General features: G+C 42.2%; 2 protein-coding genes across 3 annotated transcripts in view; both read right to left on the reverse strand.

The window, feature by feature from the left end:
* Positions 1-12,897: 12,897 nt before the first annotated feature.
* On the reverse strand, positions 12,898-22,895 carry AS3MT (arsenite methyltransferase). The gene is given in 7 exon segments (XM_056815518.1): positions 12,898-13,599; positions 16,636-16,767; positions 18,768-18,866; positions 20,412-20,505; positions 20,507-20,536; positions 21,014-21,164; positions 22,834-22,895. Coding segments are annotated over 7 exon segments (765 nt in total). The 3' UTR covers positions 12,898-13,402.
* Positions 22,896-24,913: 2,018 nt separating this feature from the next.
* Positions 24,914-27,589, reverse strand: part of BORCS7 (BLOC-1 related complex subunit 7) — a 67,984-nt gene continuing 65,308 nt past the window's right edge. Inside the window, exons 3-6 of one of the 2 annotated variants that reach the window (XM_001369150.4) lie at positions 27,480-27,542; positions 27,327-27,370; positions 26,213-26,233; positions 24,914-25,387 (exon numbers count right to left, since the gene is read on the reverse strand). In XM_001369150.4, coding sequence (XP_001369187.1) covers positions 25,336-25,387; positions 26,213-26,233; positions 27,327-27,370; positions 27,480-27,542 — 180 coding nt within the window. In that variant the 3' untranslated portion in view covers positions 24,914-25,335. Of the gene's footprint in view, positions 27,543-27,589 lie in introns of both variants that reach the window. The other variant, XM_056804682.1, reaches the window with a different exon arrangement.

The following is a 27,589-nucleotide window of genomic DNA, read 5'->3' on the forward strand; positions in this document are numbered from 1 at the left end:
TTGATACACTATTCCAGGAAGAAGACACATACTCTGTGATCACCACCACTACTTCTAGACTTCCCATTTGCCACTGTCATTCGTCAACATCTCCTCTTTCCCTCTGTTTCAGGCATCTCTCTGCCCCCTGATCATTCTTCCTGTCATAGACCTACAGCCAAAAGGAATCTCACCCCCCCCCCCATTTAAAAAACAGAGAAACTGAGACTCAGGGAGAACTTGAGTTTAGGACCTCACTGATTCTTCCATTTTCTTCCAGCCCTTGCCCCTCATATTTGGAAATTTCAATATACAGTTTATCATTCTCAACTCCACTAACCTTTACTCCACACCTCATCTATTGCACAGGGATGGTCCCCTCTTAGATCTTTCCACCAACCATAACTGTATTCTCTCCTGGATTCTGAATTCTGCGATTCTTTTCTCTGATCACAGTCCTCTCTCCTTCCTTCTCACCCTCTGCCTCATTCTTCCAAAATCTTGTCTCTATCTTCACCCTAACCTTCAGTTCTTCCAGCCCTCCCTGATCTCCTATGCTCTTACTTCATTCTCCAAAATTCAGTCTTGATGTTCTGGTTGGCCTGTTCAATTCTATACTATTCTCTAACCTTGAGTCCCTTGTCTCATCCTTACTCATCTCTTCCCAAGCTCCAACACTAATTACCCTCACCATGCATTCATTTTCTCTGCTCCTATTGCTGAAAAAAGTCACATAACTACACTAATTGGGCACAAAACAATTTTGTTAAGTGATCCTAAGTGTGCTCTCCCTGCCTCACAGGAGTCTTTTTATTCTTCCTTCCCTGACTCCATCAGATTCTGCAGATTTGCTATTCCAAGGTTTCTTTCCTCAAACTTTCCTCAACCATCACTTAATTGCCTCCCACCACTATCTCTCTCAGCAAAAAGTTTGACCTTCTACCTCACTGAGAACATAGAGGCCATCTGGCTCCCTTGACTCTCCTACTCTATAACTCAAAACTGCTCTACATCATCTCTCTTCCTATCTTTTAGTCCTTGAGAAACAAGAGGCCCTTGCTGCCAAGGCCAACTCTCTGTTGGTGCCTTTGATCTTATCTTCTTCCATCTTCTCTGAGAGTTTGCCCTCTTCTGGACAGTTCTTTGTCCCTGTCCTATGTTTAATCTTTGTACTTTATTCTCTCCTTTCCTACAGCTTACAAACTTGCCCAAGTTTGCTGACAACCCCTGCCTCCTGGTCTTCTCTTGGTCTTCCCCTGTTAGATTATTCCTACTTAGTCTCCTTTGAAAGATCGATATCCATTTTCTGGCCTCTAGGCATTGGTCTCTCCCTCCCTTAAATGCACCACTATCACCACCACTCCCAAGGCCCTATACTGGGTCCTATTTTTTTTTTCTCACTGTACATTTTGGAAGTCATCTCATCAGGTCCCCTGAATTCAGTTTTCAACTCTAAACAGATGACTTCCACCTTTACCCCTAATCTCTATTCTAAACTCTACTTTTAATAATAATTCACATTTATATGACATGTTACGGCTTATATTTCCTTTACAACAATCCTGTAAGCAGTATAATGTAAATATGATTGGAACAATTTTACAAATGGAGAAACTGAGGTTCTGTGAGGTTGTGACACTGTTAATATCAGAACAAGAACTCGAATCCAGGTCTCTGAATTTCAAATCTAATGGTTTTTTCCACTATTACAATGCTGCCTTTCTTGAATGCCAAACTGGAGAATATGTATTTTACTTGTTAGAGTCAGGGAATCAGAGAAATTTCTCAAACAAGAGCATTGTCAAGACTGTGTTTTAAGAAGATGGCTCTAGGGGGCAGCTAGGTGGCTCAGTGGATAGAATACCAGGCCCGGTGTCAGGAGGACCTGCATTCAAATTTGGCCTCAAACACTTTCTAGCTGTGTGACCCTGAGCAAGTCAATTAAGCTGATTTGCCTAGCTTTTGCCCTTCTGTGTTAGAGTTATTATGAAGACAGCAAGTAAGGATTTTTAAAAAAGAAAGAAGACAACTCTAGCAGGGATCTAAAGAATTATTCAGAGTGGGAAGCAATGGGTGGAGTGGAGAACCAGAAGCAAAAAGACTTGTTAGAAAAACCTAACAGAGAAGTAATAAGGTTATAGGCTAGAGTGATGTTAGTGGAAGAGGAAAGGAAAAATCAGTTGATTCTAGAACTATTGCAGAAGTATACTCTATTTGATATTAAGATTCCTTCTATCCCTTCAATTTAATCTTCAGAATAAAAGAAAAAAGGAGAAGTTTTCTGGTGCCAATGTGCTTTATCTTCTCCTAGTTTTTCTAACAATGGTACTAAGAAAGAAAATATAATTCAAGCATACATTGTCTATAATATGACATTTGGAAGTTATTTGAATGGATAAAAAACCTTTTTCTACCCCCTTTTGTGATCCCAGATGCAGTCAAATAGTCAGAAGAGTTGGAAATTAAGGGCAAGTTCCCCAGGAATTGAGCCTCTCAATACTTGCTATCCAATCATATACAGGAGATAATTAACCTTCAATTAGCACCAGTTACATTTTCATCTCTTCTGTCCCTAGATCTTTTGATATAAATAACTTGTCCAATTAGCACACCTTAATCCTTCCACTGCAAGAGAAATCTGGTTCAAGACTAAGTCTAAAGGAAATGGAAAAATCTGCTCTTAACTGGATTTTAATTTTATGCTAAAATAATTTGGGGATTTTCCTTTGGAAAATTTCTATTGATACTATCATCTTCCCAAGTCATTCCAGCTTGCATTTCTAGAAGTATCCCAGACTCTTCCATCTTCCCACCATTTCCAACTAGTTGCCAAGTCTTCATTCTACCTCTTCAACATTTCTCATGTCTGTCCCCTTTTCTCTATTCCCTTAGTTACCAGTCTAGTTTAGAATCTCATCAATTCTTGTGTGAACTATTATAATAGTCAGGAATGTGGTAGAACAATGGCAAGAGGGCTAGATTTGGAGTCAGAAACCTATGTATGAATCTTGATTTGGCCACTTAATCGCTACCCATATGATTTGGGGCAAATTAATTAACTTCTCCGGGCTTCAGATTCCTCATCTGTAAAATGTGGTAGTTGGACTAGAAGATGTATATGACCCCTTTTAGTTCTAAGCCTCTGATCCTATGATCCTCCTAATTTGCTACCCTGGCTTTAGTCTCTCCTTTCTCCTGGTTCAGTAGATAGAGTCTGAACTCAAATTCAACCTCAGATACTTACTATCTAAGTGACCTTAGGCAAGTCACTTAACCTCTGTTTGACTTAATCCACTGGAGAAGGAAATGGCAAACCACTCCAGTATCTTTGCCAAGAAAACCCTGTGGGCAGTATTGACGGTTCATGGGATCACAAAGATTCAGACACATGAACAACAACAAACTCTTCATTTTATGCTTCATACAGCTATCAACATTATTTTCCTAAGGCACGAATCAGATTATGGAACTCTCCTTCTCAAAAACCTTCAGTGGCTCCTTATTTTACAGATCTGAGATGAGAGAACCTTCATAGACCATCTAAATCTAAGGAATAGGGTAGAGGGGGATCTTGTTCAGATATGGGCTGTTCTAAATTCTTTGTTCTACATTCTCCAATGACTCCAAGACTCCTGAAGTCCCGTCTTGATTTTCTACATCTAGATACATTCTTCAATTTGTCAATGACTTTCCTAAAATGTAGTATCCAGAACGAAACCCCAAACTTCCGATGTGATCTGACAAGGTCAGACTATAGTAGGATGACCTCTCATCTCTTAATGAAGCCTAAAGACTAAATTAGTGTTGTTTATGTTTGTTTGTTTTTTTTTAACTGCCATACCATTGGGGTTTTTCCTTTTCTTTTTAACCCATACTCTGTCTTAGTATCAGTTCTAAGACAGAAGAGAAACAAAGGCTAGGCATTTGAGGGCTCAGTGACTTGCCCAGGGTCACAGGGCTAGAAAATGTCTAAGGCTAAATTTGAACCCAGGTTTTCCAAACGCCAGGCCTTCTTCTATAGATCCACTGTGCTACCTAGCTGCCTCTCACTGGGGATTTCTTTAAGATTTGTTATTTTAAAAATTTTGAGTTTCAAATTCTCTCCCTGTCTCCAGCTCCTACCCCACCACTGAAGAAAGCAAGCAGTAATGTACCCATTATACATATGAAGTTATACTGCCCTATCGGTGTTGACTTATACTGAGCTTGCAGTCCCAGATCTTCTTCTTCAGATGAATTCTTATCAATCAACAGACATTTATTAAATGTGGGCAGGCACTTCACCAGATACTAAGGAAATAAAGCTAAAAGGGTAACAGTCTCTGCTCTCAGCACAAACTCTTCAGCCTCGCTTCCACAGGATCTTAGAATTGGAAAGGACCAAGGGCAGCTGGATGGCTCAATGGATTGAAAGCCAGACCTAGAAGCAAGAAGTCCTGGGTTCAGGGGCAGTTGGGAGGCTTAGTGGATGGAGAGTCATGCCCAGAGATGGGAGGTCCTGGGTTCAAATGTGGCCTCAGACACTTCCCAGCTGTGTGACCCTGGGCAAGTCACTTAACCCTCATTGCCTAGCTAGCCCTTGCCACTCTTCTGCCTTGGAACCAATTCGTAGTATTGAATCGAAGATTAAATGTAAGGGTTAAAAAAAAAAGAATTGGAAGGAACCTCAGTGGCCATCTGGTCCCATTAATACCCCCAAAAGAATTCCTATGGCAACATTTTTAATAAGGGGACATCCAGCTTTTGCTTAAAGAACTTCAGTGAAAGGGAGGGAACCCATAACCTGCCGAGGCAGCCCATTCCAAACACTGATTCATTAGAATCATTCATTTGAAAACTAAAATTGTTAGGTAATTTTTCTTTAGGACAAGCCTAACTTTGTACTTCCATAACTTTCATCCTCTTGGTTTTCTACTCCGGGACCAAACAGAATAAGGCTAAGTTCTGTTCCCTCTGACAACACTTAAATTAAATAATTAGCCCTCTATACCTTTCCAGTCTAATTTCATATTACCTGCCCCTTTGCATATGCTATATTCCAACCAAACTTACATATTAGCCCCCTGCCCCAAATGAGCATCTCCTCTTCTCTCTCGGTGCCCCACATGGACTGTTCTCCAGGTGTGGAATGCCCATCTTCCTCCTCACCTGTACCTTTTGGAATCCCCAGTTTCCTTCAATGCTCAGCTCAGCTCAGGAACCACCAACCACAAGTTCAGAGGACCATTGACAAGCCTGCTCCCCACTCCTGACAGAGTGATGGGCTCCAGGTACAGAAATGAGGCGTATGTTTTTAGATATGAGCCACACAGGTCTTTGTATTGCTTGATTATGCACATTAAAAGGGTTTTGTCTTCCTTTTATTTTATTTTATTTTATTTCTGAGACTGGGTCTCCCATCTCATCTAGACTGGAAGTGTAGCAGCCACCCACAAAAGCAACCCCAAATGCCTATTGGTAGCGAAGAGTTCATCTGCTCCATTTTTGGACTCTCTTAAAGCATCCATCCTGGTACCACCACCACCACCTTGTGGAGTCTCAGCATATTAAAGTAGAGTTTATACAGATTGACTTTAGCCTCACTACCACTTAGAATTATCAATTATCATGAAGACGAGTCTTCCTGACTCCAATTCCAGCGTCTTATCAGGAAGACTCATCTTCATGAGTTCAAATCTGGCTTCAGACACTGACTGTGTGACCCTTGACAAGTCATTTAACCCTGTTTGCCTCAGTTTCCTCACTTGTGAAATGAGCTAGAGAAGGAAATGGAAAACTACTCCAGCATCTTGGCCAAGAAAACCACAAATGAGGTTATGAAGAGTCAGACACGACTGAAACAACTAAACAACAAATCCCCAGTACTTAGCATAGTGTGATGGGGAGCAGTAATCTGTATAACGCTTGCTCGGCTCAGGAGCATTAGGATTAATATGGATACTCCTGATCTGAAGTATGAACTCCCCTATCAGCAACCCCTCTGTTTGTCTCCCCCCCCCCCCCCAGCTAACAAACATTTATTTTCTCCTTACCCTCCCACTGGAAGAAAAGAAAAAAAAAGTCTGTAAGGAATATATATATATATATATATATAAGCAAGCAAAGCAAATCTCCATATTGTCCATGTCCAAAAATGAGTGTCTCATTCTGCATCTTTAGTCCATGTCCTTTCTGCCCAGAGCCGGGTCCCATTCTTCATCACCGATCCTTTAGCATCCTGCTTGTTCATTGCATTGCTCCAGAGTTCTTAAATCTTTCAGATTTTTTTTTTTACCTTTTTACCTGCCACGTGGTTTTTTGTTCTCCAGGTTCTGTTCACTTCCTTGTCTGACACTGAAAGCTCTTTCCCTGGCCCTTCCTCCTTTGCTAGCCTTCTTTCACCAAACTCCATCCTATGTCCTTCCCTCCGTGACCCCAACACAGCCCTGTCTCTCCTCTCCAGGCTTTGGCATGAGCCGTCTCCCATCTCTGAAATGCTCTTCCCCCTCGCTTCTTCTGGTCAGTTTTCCCTCCTTTCCTTCAAGCCTCATCTTCAACCCCATCTTCTGTGGGGAAGCCTTTCCTGGGCCTCTCAGAGGCTGTGGCTTCTTCCCCTTTCAGATTATCTTCATCTACTCCATATATATTTAGATCTTCACACAGCGTCTTTCTCAAAAGAATGTACAATCTTTGAAAGCAGGGATGGCGGGGGTGTGGTTGGACCTTTGGTTCCTTTTTCCTTCTCTTTGTATCTCCAGCCCTCAGGAGAGAACCTGGCACAATCGTCGTTGAGTCATTCGGTCGTGTCTGTGACACGGATGCTGGACAGAGTGTTTTCTTGGCAAGGCTGCTGGAGGGGTTTGCCATTTTCCTCTCCAGTGGATTAAAGCAAACAGAAGTTAAGTGACTTGCTCAGGGTCACACAGCTAATAAGTGTCTGAGGCTGGATTTGAACTTAGGTGTCCCTGACTCCAGACCCAGAGCTCTATCCACGGAGCCACCTGGCTGCCTACCTGGCATGTAGTAAGCATTACATGAACTTGTTTTGACTGACTGACGTGCCTCATTCCTACGGCAGAGATTTCAACACTTCACAACCTTGCACAAAGATTTTGGGTCAATTCCAGGCTAGCTTAGCTCCAAGGTCATTTTCCTGCTATCATCTTCTAGTCTTCTCTTAAATGGATAAACATGGGCATTGGGGGAAGGGACAAGGCACAGATTCCGGGCTGCATCAGCAATTGAGGTGTTGCTGTTTCAACAGGAGACCTTAATGGTTCACTTCTTGGGGCTAAAAAGGGCCCCCCAGCACCCCCTCCAAGCCAGCCCCCAAAGCCTAAGTGGAGCTGGCACCCTTCATCACAAATTGCAGCAGTTAACAGGAAGAAATAGATGTGTAGAGCAGCTCCTTGTCAGGCTGCTTCACAGTTCATTCATTTCTCTTTAAAGGTCTTCCATTAAACAGATAAGCGCCTTCTCCCTCCCAGATGCACAAGGTTACATTTCTAGGACACACAGCTGTTCCGCTTTTATCTTCCTTCAGTATCAATTATTCCCATTTCATGGACTTGGAGCTGATCTAAAGACATGAGCACATCTGCCAGCTGAAAGGGAGAAGGCACGCCGCATGGGAGAGGCTTTCTGTGGAGATAAACCCACTCGAATGTGCAGAGTGTTACAAATCCTGTCCAAGGTCAAGAGAGCTATCGGACCCACCGAATGATAGCCGAAATAGGGAGAGGGCTAGTGGGTGGCCTAGAAACACTTTGGGGGGGTCGAGCTTATGTAGCAAGATGCTGACAGGTACACGAGGGATGTTAAGATTCTCTTGACACCAAAATTCTCAGGAAAAGAGGGGAAAGGGAGAGATGCCCTGCTGTGTGAGACCTCAGAAAGAAGATTCTTTTTTTTAAACCCTTCCCTTCCGTCTTGGAATCAATACTGGGTATTAGTTCCAAGGCAGAAGAGCAGTAAGGGCTAGGCAATGGGGGTCAAATGACTTGCCCAGGGTCACACGGCTGGGGAATGTCTAGAACCTTCTCATCTCTAGGACTGGCTCTCAATCCACTGAGCCACCCACAAGATTCTTCACAATGTACTGAGAGGAAAAAAGAATGATGCTGATGAAAGCTTCATTGTGACCCACAAAGAGATTACCGAGTAACCTCCATGGATAGCAGAGTATTAATGCACGATGCTTCTGTGACTTGTATTTTCTGAGCACAGATTTTGTGCAGAGCCTAAGCCAAGTGCTGGGAATATGAGAGAAGATAACTAGTGCTTCTAGTCCTCCACGACCCTCCATTTTGCTGGGAAATACAACAGCTACATTGCGAGGAAATAGAGGAGGGGAACAATGTTAACAAGAGGTCAGCAGGATGAGAGGAGGCTTTGGACAGGGCATAGGGGGCAATTGAGCAAGGAAGCTAAAGATTCTAGGAGGAGAAGGTGTGGAGAACAGTCTAAAGAAATAGGGGAAAAAAGAGATAGGAAATTAAGTAAGTTCAGGGAGTAGCAAGAAGGTCAATTTGACCAAAAGATGGGGGGGGGGCGTGAAATGTGTCTGGGCAGTCTGTATTTTATCCCAGAGGCAATAGGTAACCACTAAAGATTCTGGAGCAGAGGAGTGATTTGGTTAGATTTGAGCTTCAATAATATTGGGTTTGTGGGGGCAGCTGGGTAGCTCAGTGGATTGAGAGCCAGGTCCAGAGATGGGAGGTCCTGGGTTCAAACCTGGCCTCAGACACTTACCAGTTGTGTGACCCTGGGCAAGTCACTTGACCCCCATTGCCTTTCCCTTACCACTCTTCTGCCTTAGAAGCAATACACAGTATTGATTCTAAGACTGAAGGTGAGGGTTTAAAAAAAAAATATTGGGAGCAGCTAGGTGGCAAAATGGATACAGTACCAGGCCTGGAGTCAGGAGGACTCATCTCAGTGAGTTCAGATCTGGCTTCAGACACTTACTAGCTGTGTGAGGCTGGGCAAGTTACTTAGCCATATTCGCCTCAGTTTCCTCATCTGTAAAATGGGCAAGAAGGAAATAGCAAGTCACTCCATTCTCTTTGCCAAGAAAACCTCTAGTGGTGTCATAAAGAGTTAGGCACAACTTAACAAAGAACAATAATGCTTTGGCAATTGTGCAGAGAATGGATGGGCAAGGGTAGAGATCAGAAGAAGAGAGATCAACTAGGAAACTATTGAGATAGTCCAGTTGAAAGGTACTAAAACAAGGGCTTGAACCAGAAAAGAAGTGCTGGCAAAATCAACTAGAACTGACAATTGACTGGATATGAGGGATGAGCAAGGGGCATGTCATGGAGGGTGCCAGCCTGAACAACTAAAACTACTCAATACATTAGGGCAGTTGGAAGAGGGGTGGGTTTATCGGGGGGGGGGGGGGGGCAGTGAATTCTGTTTTGGAAATGCTGAGTTTAAGGTGCTAATGGGTCATCCCAAGGGAAATGCTCAGCATATGGCTGGTGATGCCCAGGAGGGATTAGATGTGTAGCTTTAATAGACCTGGCAGCCTAGAGATGATAACTGAACACATGGAAGCCAAGGAGGGCACTAAGAAAGAAGAGGACCCACTCTTTGGACTCTTGGGGGCCTCTCAACATGAGGGACTAGTGCATGGATAATGACCCAGCCAAAGAGATTTTTCTTAAATGCAGATCTGACCATGTCACTTTCCTACCTAACAAACTCCGGCTCCCTATTTGTGCCTTGAGGACACACTATAAGCTGTTGAGTTTTTAAAGCCCTTTATAACCTGACCCTAATCTGTTGCTTGGGGACCACCTGAAATCTACACAAATACACCCGCACCCATGCCCACCCACCCCACACACATACACACCAGCTCTCTTGGGATTCCTTTTATGTTGTCTTCTTCCATTAGAATATAAGGTCCTTATTGTGCTAAAAGGAATAATAAAGTGGAGAAGTTCCATGGAGACTGGAACAACCTCCAGGAAGTAATGCAGAGCGAGAGGAGCAGAACCAGGAAAACATTGTACACAGAGACTGATACATTGTGGTACAATCGAAGGTGATGGACTTCTCCATTAGTATCAATGCAATCCCTGAACAATCTGCAGGGATCTAAAAAAAAATACTACCCACAAGCAGAGGATAAACTGTGGGAGTAAAAACACCGCTGAAAAGCAACTGCTTGACTACAGGGTTGGAGGAGATAAGACTGAGGAGAGACTCTAAATGAACACTATAATGCAAACTCCAACAACAGGGAAATGGGTTCGAGTCAAGAACACATGTGATAACCAGTGGAATCATGCGTCGGCTATGGGAGAGGGAAAGGTGGGGGGGGGGGAGGGGAGGGGAGGAAAAGAAAAAGATCTTTGTTTCCAGTGAATAATGTATGAAAACGACCAAATAAAATAATATTAAAATTAAAAAAAAAAAGAATATAAGGTCCTTGAGGGCAGTATTGTATTTCTCTTTGCTTATATGTGTATACCTTGGTACTCTAGAGTTCCTGGTACATAGTAAGTGCTTAATAAATGTTAGTTACCTGCCTGCCTGGAATGCACTCACTCCTCACTCCTGCTTCATAGAATCCCTGTCTTCCATCAATACACAGTTCAAGCACCTTCTTCTACATGATGGCTCTTCTGATTCTCTCAACTGCTAGTTTCTTCCTTCTCTCCCTCACTGTCTATTTTATTCATATGTATTTTCTTTACATGTAGCCTGTAACTATTTATCTATGTACTTACTATTTTTCTATTAAGATGTTAGCTTCTATGCGCTCCACCTTCAAAGAGACAAATGATAGACTCAGATTGAAGATTAAGCCTTTTAAAAAATATATTGAAGGGGAGAGCTGGGTGGCTCAGTGGATTGAGAGCCAGGCTTAGAGATGGGAGGTCCTAGGTTCATATCTGGTCTCAGATACTTCCCAGCTGTGTGACCCTGGGCAAGTCACTTGACCCCATTGCCTAACCCTTACCACTCTTCTGCCTTAGAACCAATACACAGTATTGATTCTAAGATGGAAGGTAAAGGTTTCAAAAAAAATGAGCTGGAGAAGAAAATAGAAAACCAATCCTATATCTTTGCCAAGAAAACACCCAAAAGGGATCACATGTGTTCCAAAGGGAACACATGACTGAAAATGACTCAACAAAAATAACAACACTTGTTTCTTGGACTAAACTCATCAAATGCAGAAGTAAATTTTATAATTTTGTGTTATTCCCCCAGTAGAGACACTGCAGAAAAAGAAAACAAAAATAACAAAGCCTTGACTAACTAGAACTCTTAGGAAATCGGTTCATTTGGTTATCTGGTTCGATCCTTTTTGTTAAAAATCTTTAAATTTTTTTCATCTATTCTCCTGCACTAGTAATTATAATGTGTGGTGTTGTTCAATCGTGTCCAACTCTTTGTAATTCTATTTGGGGTTTCTTGGCGGAGATACTGGAATGGTTTGCCATTTCCTTCATTTTTCAGTTGCTCAATTTTCAGATGAAGAAACTGAGACAAACAGGGTTAAGTGACCTATCTGAGGCTAGATTTGAACTCAAAAAAATAAACCTTCTGGACTCCAGGCCTAGTGCTCTATTCAAAGAGCTGGACCTAAAAGGCCTGGTTTTTCTTTTGTCATTTACCAGTAGCATAAGAAAAATTTTGGAGCCCCATTTCCTTCATCTTTGAAGTGAGGAGGTTGGACTCTATAACTTCCAAAGTCCTTTCCTGCTCCAAAGTTCTGCCATCCTTCTCCAATAAGTGGGTGGCTCTAGAATCTGCCACATGAATGGTTCTTACAACAATTCATCCGTGTTATTTGTTTGTTTTTAGGGCAATCTAGCATTTGTTTTTTTGGTTTTTTTCAGAGCTACTTTCTATCTATTGTCCAAACTGGAAAAGAGGAAAGTGTTCTTTCTATAGAGCATCTCTCCTACTGTGGGCACTTAAAAACATGAAGTCCATTCAATCAGCCTTGCAGAAAACACCTGCATGGATGGCTGCTGTCTAAAACAAAGAACAGAACTCTTTACAAACTTTACTTTGGTAGTCTGGGGGAATGTCTGCCGGTGGGGGGAAAAAAACAATATTCAGGTCTCTGCAGGAGGCAAGAGTCAAAAGCCAAGTACTATTATTATTTCTCTCTTTTTTCAGTTGGGGAAATGAAGATCAATAGAATTGTGTGACTTGTGTCACACAGCTACTCTCAGAGATCAGATTGAATTCAGGTCTTCCTGACTATAGAACCGTCACCCTCTCCACTTGGCCTCCTGATTATTTGAGGAAAAATAAATGAGAGTGAATGACAAATAATCCTGATGGGATATAAAATGAAAGAGCTGGAATAGATGGCTTCAAAGGTCCCTTCCAGGTCTAGATCTTATGATATTCCAGAGAAGGGGTTCTTAACTTTTTTTGTATCATCGCTCCCTTTGGCAGGCTGGTAAAATCTAGGGAATCTTTCCCTGAACGTTTTTCAATATATAAACTAAAATACATAGGATTACAAAGGAAATCAATGACATTCAAATAAATATGTGAATGTTGTTTTTTTCCCATCCAAATTCAAAGACCTCTTGAAATCTATCCACTGACTCCTTGTGAGTCCCAAACCCCTGCTTTTAGAGAGAGGAGAATTGTATGTACCTAAATTAATTAATTCAGATGTAAGTAATTACTAAGGAAGTTGTATTGATAGTCAATATTAAATTTTTAATAAATCATTTAACAAAAAAATTTTAAGGCAGAAAAGGACATATGGCATTTCCTCAGTATACCTGAAATGATTTTTTCCATCAAGGTCTTCTTGGCATGAAAGATGCCAAGATAGAACCTGAGAAGAGCTGAGGGCTCTATGGAACAAAAAACCATTACACAAAGAAAGCTCTATCCTCTTCTTTACTTGAGGGTGTGCCAGTTGTGGTTATTATTAGACTCTAAAAATGCTTTAGTGACTGACATGAATGCTACTTCCTACTATCCCTTCCCATATCATTCTTTTTTTTTAAACCTTTACCTACTGTCTTAGTATCAATTCTAAGGCAGAAGAAAAGTAAGGGGGATAAGTGACTTGCCCAGAGTCACACAGTTAGGAAGAATCTGAGGCCAGATTTGAACCCAGGTCCTCCTGAATACAGGTCTGACACTTTGTCCACTGTGCTATCTCGTTGCCCTTTCCATATTGGTCTTCAAAATCTTGATCAGGGGGTAGCTGAGTAGCTCAGTGGATTGAGAGCCAGGCCTAGAGAGGGGAGGTTCTAGGTTCAAATCTGGCCTCAGACACTTCCCAGCTGTGTGACCCTGGGCAAGTCACTTGACCCCCATTGCCTAGCCCTTACCACTCTTCTGCCTTGGAGCCAATACACTGTATTGACTCCAAGGCGGAAGGTGAGGATTTAAAAAAAAAAATTGATCAATAATATGTCTGTACAAGGATTCTGGGGACACAATAGAGTTACAAAAGGAAAATAATGAAAAATGAGGTTGGCTGACCCACCTTAAATGTGCAATTTGCATCAAATTTCCATTCTTTCTCATTCCCAGGAATCCCTCCATTGTAAAAAAGCTGACAACTTTGGGCTGGAATTTTCATGGGAAGTCTGAAGAGAGAAAGTGTTGCTGAAACAAACTGACCACCCGAAATTGAGATGTCTTCACTCATTTATGGAACAGGTATTTAGTGAGCCCCAACAAGGCTCAGTTCTCTGCTAAGCACCATGAGGACGTAAAGGATCATTAAGACACTGTGCACCTTGTCCTCAAGAAGTTCACAGCATGGCGGGGAAAGAAAACAAAACCCTAAGGAGCTTAAGTAGTGTGGTGAAGGAGTAAAATCTAACAGGAAAAGGAGTTCAGGGAAGGGAGAACTCTGGAATGGACATGAACTGATAGACCCAAATTGCCTCTAAGTACTGGATTGCAAACTGACTTTTGCAGGTATACCATAGTGACTTTTTGAAAAATTGTTACCTTCTTGGAGTCAATATTGTGTATTGGTTCCAAAGAAGAATGGTGGTAAGGGCTAGGCAATGGGGGTTAAGTGACTTGCCCAGGGTCACATAGTGAGTAAGTGTCTGAGAGTCAAACTTGAACCCAGGACCTCCCATCTCTAGCCCTGGCTCTCAATCCACTGAGCCAGCTACCTACCATATTGATTTAAAATGCAGTATCTCTAGTTGATGCCATAATCTAGCATTGGTTCTGAGGACCCATCATATACAGTCTATACATTATCTCATTTGACCTGGACAACAACTATGTGAGCAGGTATTATTATACCCATTTTACAGATTGTAAAAATGGAGATTTGAACCCCAGACTTCAATCCCCAGAAGTCCTTGGCACTTCCCAGAATGCCCTATAATATCACGAGAGTCCTCACCTGGACGGAGAACAAAATGGGTATTTAAACTGACTGTACTGCCTAGCTCTCTCTCAGCTTCCACTTATAAGCACACACAGGCAAGATGTAAGGCTGTGAATGGGCTCTGTGCCTAGGCACTTGCTTTCTTATTTTGTATTTTCTTTATTTCTTAATTCTAATAATCTTTAATAAACCTCTAAAAATATAATACTTTTAGTAGAGAAACTAATTTAATTTTAATTTTAACAAGATAAGAAAAGTAAGGGTTTAAGTGGCTTGGCCAGTTCCTAAATAGCATAGCCAGAAAAGTAGAATTTACAGATTCTCTTTTGATTCTCAGTCCAAGCCTCTTTCCACTGCCTTTTAACAAATGAGATAATATATGTGAAAAATTATTTTAGCACCACGAAAAAGGTAAGGTATTCTAGGACACAATAACAATCTTGTTGGAAGCTTTACATAAAGCACTGGAGATAATTCTTTTTTTTTTTTTAAACTCTCTTTGAGAATTTTCCTGCTGACATTTCCATGGAAACCAAAAGTTAAGGACCAAGAACACAGAAGATGAAGGCAATTTTAGTCTATTACCCACTGAGATTCCTTCAGTTTGAAGTTAGTGCTGGAAAACACAGATCAGAACCAGCCTCTGGGCAAGGCAAATTGAGAGGCAATGGTAAGTAACCTTTGTTCAAAAACCATCCTCTCTGAAACTGGAGATTCTTTACTTTGGGCTAACAGACTACTTTGAAATGAAAAGATGAACACATTAATGCTATAGTCCATTATACTTTAGTATGAATTAGTTTCAGCATCTGCTTTCTTCCTTAAAACTATGAAAGATTGTATGCTTTTCAGAACTGGGAGAACATTGAACACAATAACAGCAATATTGGATGATGATTATCTGTGAAAACCTGGCTACTCTTAGCAAAACAATGATCAGGGACAATCCTGAAAGACTTATGATGGGAAATGCCATCCACCACCAGAGAAAGAATTGTTGGAGTCATCTTTAAAGTTTTGGAGTTTTAAATTCTCTCTCTCTCTCTCTCTCTCTCTCTCTCTCTCTCTCTCTCTCTCTGTCTCTCTCTGTCTCTCTCTCTGTCTCTCTCTCTCTGTCTCTCTCTCTCTGTCTCTCTCTCGCTCATTCTCTCTCTCTCTCTCTCTTTCTCTGTCTCTCTCTCTCTCTCTCTCTCTGTCTGTCTCTCTCTCTCTCTCTCTCTCTCTCTTTGTCTCTCTCTCTCTCTCTCTCTCTCTCTCTCTCTCTCTGTCTCTCTCTGTCTCTCTCTCTGTCTCTCTCTCTCTGTCTCTCTCTCTCTGTCTCTCTCTCGCTCATTCTCTCTCTCTCTCTCTCTTTCTCTGTCTCTCTCTCTCTCTCTCTCTGTCTGTCTCTCTCTCTCTCTCTCTTTGTCTCTCTCTCTCTCTCTCTCTCTCTCTCTCTCTCTCTCTCTCTCTCTCTCTCTCTCTCTCTCTCTCTCTCTCTCTCCCCTACTCCTCTTCTCCTCCATCATTGAGAAGGCAGTTTGATATAAATTATATATGTGCAGTCATGTGAAATATATCCCTATTAGTCAGGTGGTGAAAGAAAACACAGACCAAAAACAAAATGTAAGAATAAAATAAAGTACAAAATAGTATGCTTCTCTCTGCATTCAGACTCCATCCGATCTTTCTCTGGAGATCATTAGCCTTTTCATCATTAGCCCATTCAGAATTGTCTTGGATTTTTGTACTGCTGAGAATAGTTAAGTCATTCACAGGTGATCGTCGCACAATATTGCTGTTACTGTGCCCAAAGTTCTCTTGCTTCTACCAGGCCTAATCTTGTAACAATAATTTCCACGCATAGATTCCATTCGCTACAGCTTCCCTTAAGGGGAGGCTGCCATGATGGCATCAAGACTACTGGGCCTAATCTTATAACAATACTTCAGTCTGAATGTTAATTTATCTGTCATCATCCATGTTATTTCTCTTCCTTTATATAAACTGGCCACAGAGAGCTTTACTGAGTCTCTAGCTAGCTTGTCAGAAGTGACACTAGAAAGAAATATGGACAGAAGTACATTCATACAACGGCCACCACAGTGCCATCTCAACAAAATTTTATCAAATGCCTTCCTCCTACCAATCAATCAATCAATGAGCACCTACTGTATGCTATGCATTGTCCTAGAAACTAGGGATACAAATACTAAAGTAAGAGTCTCTACCTGCAAGGACCTCGCATTTTATATATAGCAGACACTCTATAATCGTTGAATATTTGTTGAATTTGAATCATTCGGGTTCTATTTACATTACTCTCTACTGTAGCTTCTTACCAATAACTTCTTCCAGTTCCTTGTCCCCAAGGGTGATTGGTTTAGCAATGACCAGTCATGGAGCACAGAATCCAATTTCTTCAGCAAATGTGAGGAGACCTTTCCAGAACAGAGCTCCTCCCAAATACTCACCTAAACCAATTGCATAATAAGAATACAATGAGAGAGAAGGGTAAAGGCTTCTGCCCTTCTCCCCATAATTCCAAAATCTCTAAAACTCAAGCCCAGGTTTTCCCCAAGATGCAGGGAGAAATGGATTCATGAAAGTCCAGCAAATATTTGTTAAGCACCCACTGTGTGTTCATGAGTAAGATGTGGCTGATTATAAGAGAAACAAAAGTAAACAAGAAATTATTTCTGCCCATTACAATAGTTCAAATCTGAGTCTGATGTGAGGCTATAAAAGAACAAAAGCCTGAATTAGGGTGTTGACAGTAGGAATGGAAAGAATATTGTCGAGGTGGAATCTTGGAAACTGATTGGATATGGGCTGAAGTAGTAGATGATTTTGAGGTTTCTAAAAAGAGCTGTCCAAAAGGGAAACAGACTGCTTCAAGTGGTGGTGGGCTCATTCTGTAACTGATAAGTGGCCAAAGGATATGAATATGCAGTTTTCAGAGGAAGAAATTCAAACCATCAATAACTGTGAAAATAGGCTCTGAAATCACAAATAGTTCCAAAAGTACAAATTAAACATCTCTGGGGTTCTACCTCACACCAATCATATTGGCAAAGTTTTTTTTTTTTAAAGAAAATGACAAATTCTGGAGGAAGTATATGAAACAGTCATGTTAATTTCCTTTTAGAGCAGCTATGAACTGGTCCATTCTGAAAAGCAATTTGGAGCTAGAACTGAAAAGCTATTAAACTCTGCATACTCTTTGACTCAGTGATATCTCTGCTAGGTCTATACCACACACAAACACACACACACACACACACACACAAGATGACAAAAGAAAGAAGGAAAGGATTTGTATGGATGGAAATATTTATAGCAGCTCTTTTTGTAGTGGAAAAGAACTGGAAACTGTGTGGTTGCTCATCATTGACCAAACAAGTTATGGTAAATGAATGTGATGGAATACTATTGTGCAATAAGAAATAATGAAGATGATATTTCAGAGAAACTCAGAATGACTTGCATGAACTAATGTAGAGTGAATTGACCAGAACCAGGAGAATGCTTTCTACAATGTCGAATAGGTAACTTTGAAAAACTTAGGACCTGTGTAATGACCAACCACAATCCCAGAGGACTGAAGATGAAACCTGCTACCTTCCTGATAGAGAGAGTACACTCAGAGTGCAGATTGAGACTTTTTTTTTTTGTGGACACGACCAATGCAAGAATTGTTCTTGCTTTCTCAACTTTGGAGTGTTGAAGGAGGGGAGAGGGAGGAAGAGAGAATGTAGATCTGAAAACAAATTAATTTAATGTTTAAAAAGAAGTGGTAGGTTCCCCCTCCTCTTCAAACAGGAGCTAAACAACCCCTTGTAGATGGCCCCATATAGTGGGAATTCTTTTCCTACGTGGAATGGACTAGATAGGCACTGGAGTCCCTTCCATCTGTCAAGTCTGTGATTCTTGAGAATGGTGGCACCATCAACAAAAAATAGGGAAGTTGACTGGAGGGGCAGTTCTGGGCACGCTGAGTTGGAAGTGCTAACAGGGGAATTCAGGTGGAGGGACATACCCTAGAATGCTGTCTGGAGTTCAGGGGACAGATTAAGAGATTAAAATTCTGGAAGTCAACCACATAGAGGTGATAGTAAAAGCCAAAGGAATAGATAAAATCAACCTGAAAAAGAGCAGTAAGGAGAGAACCTTGAGAAAAGCCCACATTTGGAGGGTGGAGGGGAGAAGGCTAGAAGAAGAAGAAATCCACGAAAGAAACTAAGAAGGAATAACAAGGTGAAAAACAGAGCCTTTTAATGAATGGCCTTTCAAGGTACATATTCCAAGACAATTTCAAAGCTAATAGTGCCTCTACCTTGTGACTAGAAAAGGCAACATTTGTTTTAAAATCCTGTTTCCAGCTTGACTTCACAATTCACCTAGAAGATAATACCAAGGCAAACATTTCACACTGTACTTGAAGTGATGATTTGAACTTTTAAAAGACAACAACCTGCCCCTAAAACTTTATGTGCCTTGACTTCTCCAGGCAATTCAAGGCTAGCACAGACGTCATTGAAGTACAGCTCTCTTCCAGGCTGCAACAGAATTACTTAGACCAAGCAAAACCAAGTTTGGCATCAGTCACAGAGGACAGTAAATCAAATGGGAGGAAAAAACCCAACAACAACTAGAAAGCAAAGTCTGTATCCACAGCCAAGCCAAATGTACAGGATTTTAGTTTAGGGACAGATTCAACAAGAAATAATGTGGCTGAGGGCAGGTGGGCAGCTCAGTGCAGATTGAGAGCCACACTTAGAGATGGGAGTCCCTGAGGTCATATCTGGCCTAGGACACTTCCTAGCTGTGTGACCCTGGGCAAGTCACTTAAAACCCACTGCCTAGCCCTTCCTACTCTTCTGCCTTGAAACCAATATTCAGTATTGATTCTAAGACAGAAGATAGGGGTTTTTAAAAAGGGGTGGGGGAGAAGGGCTCTTCTGAAAGGCCTTGGAGAACTTTCACACTTTTCAGTCTCAGGAAAAGTATCTAATGGTTTAAGTTTCTGAGGAAAAAAGAGTTTATCATTTCTCCTTTTCTTTTGCCCAGATGTATATCACAATAGCAATATTAAATCCGAGACCAGATACCCAAGGTAGTTGTTGAGTCATTTCAGTCTTTGTAACTTCATTTGGAGTTTTCTTGCAGAGATACTGGAGTGGTTTGCCATTTCCTTCTCCAGCTCATTTTACAAATGAGGAAATTGAGGCAAATGGAGTTCTATGACTTGCCCAGGGTCATATAGCTAGTATCTGAGACATGATCTGAATTCACTAAAATGTTGATCCACTAGTTGCCCCATGAAGAGAAGGGTTAGTTCTTCCTTTATATCATGGGTTCTCAGCTTTTTGGTGTCACAGACGCCCCTTGAGAAGTCTAGTGAAGATTAGGGAGCCCTTTTGAAGAGTAATGTTTTTAAATGTTTAAAATAAACCAGGAAACAAATTAGATTGAAAAACAGTTATAAAAAAATTTTTTTAACAAGTTCACAGACCCCAGATTAAGAAATTCTGCTCAACACAGAAAAGCCAAAACCAGGGGAGCTTTATTCTGACTGTGACTTGGGGGAAGAAAAGAGGGCTTGGAATTAGCACTTATAAAGGCTCTACTATGTGCCAGGCATTATGCTAAGCATTTTTTACAAGTATTATCTAGTTATCAAATGAGATGGCCTTAAAAACAAATCCAGGGAAGCTTTACTAAGACTGTCACTTGGGCTTAATCTGGCAACAATCTATAGGAAAGAGACTACATTAAATTAGAGGAAAGATTTGAACCATAACTCCTGGATATGTGGACATGTGCAAGCATGATGGTTAAAAAAAAGTGACATAGTACATGAAACAGTGCCAGGGGCTTTACCAGTCTGGGAATTTCAACAGCTTGTCAAAAAGTTTAAGCTATATATATATATATATATATATATATATATATATATATATATATATATATATATATATGTACCATACATGCCACAGGCACAAAGCACCTGAAGGATAATGGCATTCATCAGCTCTCTGCCCTCCCCAATATTTGAGGCTGACCATGGTTCTGAACCTCTGCCCTGCTCCCTCAAAGAGACAGACAATGCCCTAACTTTCATCTTTGATTCCAGTTTCTCCAAGCTTCTCTCCGTAGTCATGAATAAAATTCACATTAGGAGTCTGGAAACTGAACTTCTCCATGTGGTAATTAATCAAGGTATTTCTTGGCCACTTCTTCCTCGAGGAGAAGAAGATTCTAGATGTCAAAAGTCAGCTTTAAGCTCTGTATAAAGGCCAGCTTTTATTGTTGCTGTTTGTAAGGGAATAGTATCAAGGCCAATCTTACCTTTGGTCACCAAATTCTGACCTCAGAGATCTAGGATCAGGTCTCTGGGGAGTTATTGCTAAAAATATAAGCTCTCTGGGAGAGGTGAGAATAGAAGATTAATAGTGTTCTGAAAAGTGATTAGAAGGCACCAAAGTTTTTGTCAGTGGAATATGAAACTTTCATGAAACAGGTTAGATAAAGCATTATATGTTCTTCCTGGGCTGATGTCTCTCTGAAGTTGGATATGATTTCAACCATTGCTCTCCCTCAAATATAATATCTTGAAAATACAGATGATTTGCAGATGAATATATGTCTTTAATACTATGATTTCTGGTTTGTATTCCCAAATAAAATGGAAAGAAAAATATCCCCATAGAATCTCACTTGAGCCTCTGTCATATCAATTCTGATGATATGTCTCTTCTCACCAACCAACTGGCTAAGGGCATAACAACCTTTACCACGTCTACTACCCAAGTCCAAAATCTAGCATTTCTCCAGACAATCAGGCATGAGCAGGCCACAGTCAATGTCCCTGGGGATAAATTAAATAATTTCTCCCTGAAGAGGGCAATGAGGTGGTCCTGTGGATAGAGTGCCAGGCCTGGAATCAGGAAGATTCATTTTCCTGAGTTTAAATCTGGCCTCAGATACTTACTAGCTGGGTGACTCTGGGCAAGTCATTTAACCCTGTTTGCTTCAGCTTTCTCATCTGAAAAATGAGCCAGAGAAGAAAATGGTAAACCACTCTGGTCTCTTTGCCCTCCCAAAATCACAAAAAACAAAAACAAAAACCAACCCAAATGGGATTTCAAAGAGTTGGACACAAGAATCAGTTAAGTACCCCAGCAGGTACTTAACCACAGCCACCAAAGACCCACTGAGCTTTTGTCACTTAAGTCCTTGGTCCCCTTAAATGGCTACATGAGAAACTCACATTAAGAAGAGGCACTAACATTTGCTCTGCTGCTGCATCCTAAGGACCCTGGAGCTTTTCCATCTGATTTGTAGCTAAAACCTTACATATGTGTTGACTCTTCCATTAGAATGTAAGCTCCTTCTGATGCCCAAAGGGCTATAAAACAATGCATACCCTTTGATCTAGTAATATCACTTCTAGGTCTGTATCTAGAGACCAGAGGAAAAAAGGGGGAAAGGACCTACTTATACAAAATATTTATGGCTGCGCTTTTTGTGGTGGCGAACCACAAGGAATGTCCATCAATTGGAGAATGGCTGAACAAATTGTGGTTCATATTGATGATGGAATACTCTTGTCTTATAAGAAATGATGAATAGGATGATTTCAGAAAGACTGGAAAAACCTACATGAACTGATGCAGATGAAATAAGCAGAACCAGGAGATCATTGTACACAGTAACTGTAATAGTGTGGGATGTAACTGTGATAGACTTAGCAACTGTCAGCAATACAATGATTCAGGGTAATTCTGAGGGACTGATGACAAAGAATACTATCTACCCCCAAAGAAAGAATTGTCAGAGTTGGGAAACAGATCAAAGCATGCGATTTTTCATTTTAGTGTTTTTGTTTTTGTTTGGGTGGTTTTTTATGATTATTCTCTTACAAAATTGATTCTGAATATTCCCGAATCTGGTTACTGCATGAATGATTGATAGCTCTGACTCTCACCCAAAGTCAAACAGAGTCGATTTACTCTATAACCAGGGCTGATGTCAAATCTGTTCCTGACAAATTTCTATAGTCAGAGCAAGGGTTCAAGGGAAAATAAAAGCATAATACAAATTGTAAGATGATGGTGTGAACCATTTCATATCCAAACAACCAAGGGAATGGTGGTTGAAGATTAGAACTTTTCAATTGCTAGCTAACATCCTTTAAGTCTGCAGCTTTTGTTCATTAATGATTTGTATTAGCAATGGAGTGACAGGGGTCCAATTAACAAATAGAAAGAGGGAGGATTGAGAGGAACAGGTCCTGACAAATGGTGAACTCCTCTCATAAGCCTGTATAATGGAGTAAAAAGAAAAGATGAAAAAAAAGGGGGGGGGAGATTCTCTCTCTTCTTTAACACCACCCCAGAGTAGTTCTGAAATAGACAGCCCCAGTGTGGGGCTCCCAGCTGCTACGGTGCCAGCGAGGGTCCAGGGTGTGGGGAGGGCACGGGGCCATACCACCCTCTTCTGGGGCTGAGCACCCCACCCAGACTCGGCACCCCTACCTCTGCGCCAAGACCCCCAGACCTGAGCCTTGCCCCAGTCTCTGGCTCAGCAGGAGTCCCATGCCCCGGTGCCCTGGCACCCAAAGTTCACTTAAAAGTTCTGCCACGGCAGTCGGGGGATGTCATTAGGAGAGAAAAGGGGGTGTGGTTCTGGGACCTGAGGACGGGGGAAGGGTCAGAGGGACTGGGGGCGGGGAAGGAAGCCAGCCAGGAGAACGGCAAGGATGGGGTGACACTGGGACGAAGCTAGGGAGGAGTAAATCTGGTCGTAAGGAAGGGGTAACCTGGCAAGAACCACACTCACTACTTCCTTTTCCCTCCCTAGTGTAGGGGCTCGTTCTGTGGGCCGGCCAGCCCCTCCACACGAGGCAGAGCTACTAGAGACCTCGGCCAATCCCTGCCCTGCCCTCCGGCACCCAGCACCTTTGCCCGGACCGTGGTGGGCGAGCTAGGGACGGTGGACTACCCCAACAACCCGGCTGCATCCCAGATCTCCTTTTCCCACTATTGCTCAGAGAGCACTTTATTAATCTTCCCGCGAGAACGTTTTTATACCAGAGGCCGAGAGGGCAGGAGCGGGAGCCGGAGCCGGCTGATGGAGCCCAACTAACGGTACTGTAAAGGAGCCCCGCCCCCAGACGTCTCTGTTCTTGGGATGGCGTCGCCTTGTAAGTTTCGTAATTAACTGGGGGAAAGTCAGGGATGGCTGCACTTTGGGATAAACCATTTTAATGATGTCTGTGACTCGGTGTTTCGCGGATTGTTCACATCATTTTCTTGGTTTAACAAGGGCAGAGTATAAAGCCATGCATCACATGAGGAACTCAATTATAAAGAACTATCAGGGCTTGCAGAACCAAAAAATGCATATTTACCATGATTGTCATAAAAAAAAAAAACCATACCTAGAAATTGTCTGTGTGTAGGGGGACAGCCCAGTGGATAGACTAATGAGGACCTGGAGTCAGGATGACCCAGTTCCTGGCAGAGATGCTCAGGATATGACCTGATAATGCTTCTGATCTCCAAAATGTCCTATTTCCATGTTTTGTATGATAAATACATTTCAAATCCATATCGAATTGCTTGCCAGACCCAGGAAGTGGAAGGGAAGAAGAGAGGGACACCATTTGGATTATATAACTTTGGAAAACTCATGTGGAAATTTATTAAAATAAAAAATTATATATATAATATATATAAATAATATTATATTATAAAAAAAATAAATGCCTTGTTCCACTAAGGCTTTCTACCTAAGGAAAAAAAAACCAATTACTAGACAAGGGTCACTGACACAACACCATCTTTCACAACCACTACCGTAAAAGACATAATTTGTATTCCTTGGCATTTGGCAAGAAGAGCAGGTCATGAATAATGCGTTTGCTAACGATTTTCAGGATTACAAAATGAATTCAAGGCCACTTAATCAGAGATCAGGAAAGCCAAAAATGAAAAATAAAATCTAAGAATTCAGGTCAAGGGAGGAGGCTACAGCTGGCTGCTGAGGTACATTTTGCCAAACAACTGTAATACATAATGCATATAAATATAATATAAACTATAATACATAAAAAAACTGTAAAGAAGCTGAGAAAATAGCAGGTATTCCATATCTGTGGCGTGGTCCATGGAGGGGCCTTTAATGAATAAATACTGAGAGAATCAAAGTGGAGATGTCTCGTCTTACTGAAGAGGCAAACTCACAAATAGACTATCCATCATCCATCATTCTTTCCCTACCTGGTCAGCTGGTGTTGCTTTCTTTCTTTCCTTTTTTTTGACCCTTTTTTTTCTATGTTAGTATCCATGCTAAGATAGGAGTAAGGGCTAGGCATTTGGAGTTAAGTGACTTGCCTAGGGTCACCCAGCTTCTGAGTCCACATTTGAACCCAGAACCTCCTGACTCCAGGCTTGTCGATCTATCCTCTGTGCCACCTCGCCACCCCTCAGCTGGTCATTCTGAATTCAGCCAGCATGCCACAGCAGAGGCTCTATTATTGCATTTAAGCCCTATGACTTTCTCTATATTAAAGGGGATTTCAATGCTCAGAAAAAGTGCACTAGAAATAACAGATTTCTCTTAATTCGGGTTTTATTAAAATTAAAACAGAGTAAATGAAGAATTCCAGGAGAGGGAGCAGTTTGGCCCATGCAGAACCAAATGGTCCTCCTGAGTTTGGCCATGGGTTTGGTGTTTTGCCTTTGATGTGGCCCTTCGGTGGGGAGAGAAGCCCCCCCAATATGGGGAAAAGCGGCAGCCCACCACCATTCTCTTCTCAGACAATGACACATGTACAACCCAGTGGAATGGCTTGTGGGTTCTGGGAGGGGGTAGGGAAAGAACACAAATCATGGAACCATGGAAAAATAATCTAAATTAATTCATTCAATAAATAATTTTTTAAAAAATTTCTCCTCCGTAAATGGGGGGATACAAGCTGGGCAGCACCAAGCAAGGCTCTGAGAAATGCGCTTTGGGGCTTTCCAGATGTCGTTTCACTTCAGCAAGTGTTTCAGCTGGTCCTGTAGGTTTGAAGACAGTTCAACACTGCAAATCAGATGGAGAAAAAGGTTCATTTGGTAAACAAACTTTTTTTTTCACTTTCATTTTTAAATATTCTCTGTCCCCTGGAGACCTCTTCCCCCTCCTCCCAATCTCGATCGGGAGTTCTCATATTGGGGCAGTGGACTCGGCTCCTGGCACTGCCAGTGGCAGGAAGGGGAAAAGATTTGCTAAACACATCAATGTTATAAGCAGGATGCAGGGGGCACATTTTATCTCCCTGACCGATTGGCGAAGAAGCATTTCTTGGGGCAGCTGGGTGGCTCCGTGGAGAGAGCCAGGCTTAGAGATAAGGGGGTTCACATCTGACCTCCTACACCTCTTCACTGGGTGACCCTGGGCAAGTCACTTAACCCCCATGGCCTCGCCCTGACTGCTCTTCAGCCTGGGAATGGATCCTTAGCATGGATTCTAAGGCAGAAGGGAAGGTTTTTTTAAGGTATTAAGTGCCTATTATGTAGCAGGGAGCAAGTGCTTTGAATAGGATGAAAGAAATATTCCTGGTTGGCAAAGGGCTTACAGAGCCAACAATTTTATTCACTGGAGCCCATTAAACAATTCAATTCAACAAATGCTCATAATCCATTAGTACGGAATTGATGCTGCCAATTAAAAATGATTAAATTTGGTTTTAGACGCTGTTTGCATAAACTGTTAGGACCCAACGAGCAGCAAGCATGGAAGTAATGAGCATCTTTAGGGGCGTCTGAGCCAGCCTGTAGTGACCCAAATTCTGCCCCCCCCCAGCTGCTCCAAGCCAAGCTGCTCCCTCCCCACCCCAGGCCACCCCAGGCCCCCGGGATGACTTACTTCTTCTGGATAGCTTCTTGCCTCAGTGAAAAAGAAGAGGAAAATAAGAATTATATTCCGACTCAGTGAACAGGGGAGGAATCGCACGAGTAAAATAAGAGCCCAGTTTTTGCCGCCTTCTTTGGTGCCGTCATTCTAAAGGATCCCGCTCCTGCCTGGGGCATCCTGGCTGCCAAGATGGCTCCCCACCCCCGACCCCCATCCTGTCCTTCGGGCACCAGCCAGCGCTGTCGTGGGATGGGCCTCGGCTCTAATTCACCCTGGGGACGTCCGCCCAGAGAACAGCCACGTGGGTACGGTGGGTGAGTCACAGAAGCTCAAATGCAATGGAACATTCCTCCAAAGGAAATAAAGGGAACAAAGAAGCACCCCAATGTCCTCCTCCTAGGCTAGGCTACAAAACAGAAAAAAAGAAACTGAAGCAAATAGGAGGAAGAATAAATGAGGTTTATTAAAACTACCGTGTGATCATTTTAGGAATCCTGGGGGTGGGGTGGGGAGGATCTCTTAAAAAATCATTTGTGGGGGCAACTGGGTGGCTCAGTGGATTGAGAACCAGACCTAGAGATGGGAGGTACTGAGTTCAAATCTGGCCTATCAGTTTGATTCTCTAGACAAGTCACAACCCCCAATGTCTACTTGCCCTTGCTGCTCTTCTGTCTTAGAACCAATACATAGTAGTATTTTTTTTTAACCTATGAGTGTGCTCTGTACGTCCTGGACACGAGTGCTTCAGTGTGAACCACAGGGATAAAGTCCCAAGCCAAGGAATGCTTCCTTCCCATCGTTCCCACCAGGCCCCTCGGCCCCCCAACACCCCTCCTGCCCCTGTGGCTGCCCCGGGGAGATCACGAGCAGGCACAGACAGACTGTCCCTACAGAGATTTCCCCCTCCTCTTTGCCCACCTCCCCAACTTTCTCTGTAGCTTTGGGGATCTTTTCCAGTCAGCACACTTTGAAGTTGCCCCCAACACCACCATCACACATGTGTGCGCGCACACACACACGCACACGCACACGTGGAAATTGTGCTGACTCCCAAAAGCAGAGAGAAAGAAGTGAAGGGTAATGACGAAGCAGCATCCGGAGGCCGTGGCACAGACCCCGTACTTACTGGTACTGAAGATGAGTGGTTATAATTGCCATTTTCCTTAAACTCTGTGAACAGAAAACAAACACACACAGAAATATAACCGTCCACTTCATGGCAGCGACACAGCGACGCTGTCCTTAGACAACCCAACTCTTCAAAGAAAACGCTCCTTACATCTTCCGAGTGCAAGATGGCATCTTCCTGCAGTACCATGTTTCGCGCTGCTTGACCCAGCAGCTGAAAGACAGAAATAAAAATGGTAATCATCAACACAATTTCCAAAC

This window comes from Monodelphis domestica, chromosome 1 (genome assembly GCF_027887165.1).
Source record: "Monodelphis domestica isolate mMonDom1 chromosome 1, mMonDom1.pri, whole genome shotgun sequence".
In the NCBI taxonomy this organism is placed as follows: Eukaryota; Metazoa; Chordata; class Mammalia; order Didelphimorphia; family Didelphidae; genus Monodelphis; species Monodelphis domestica.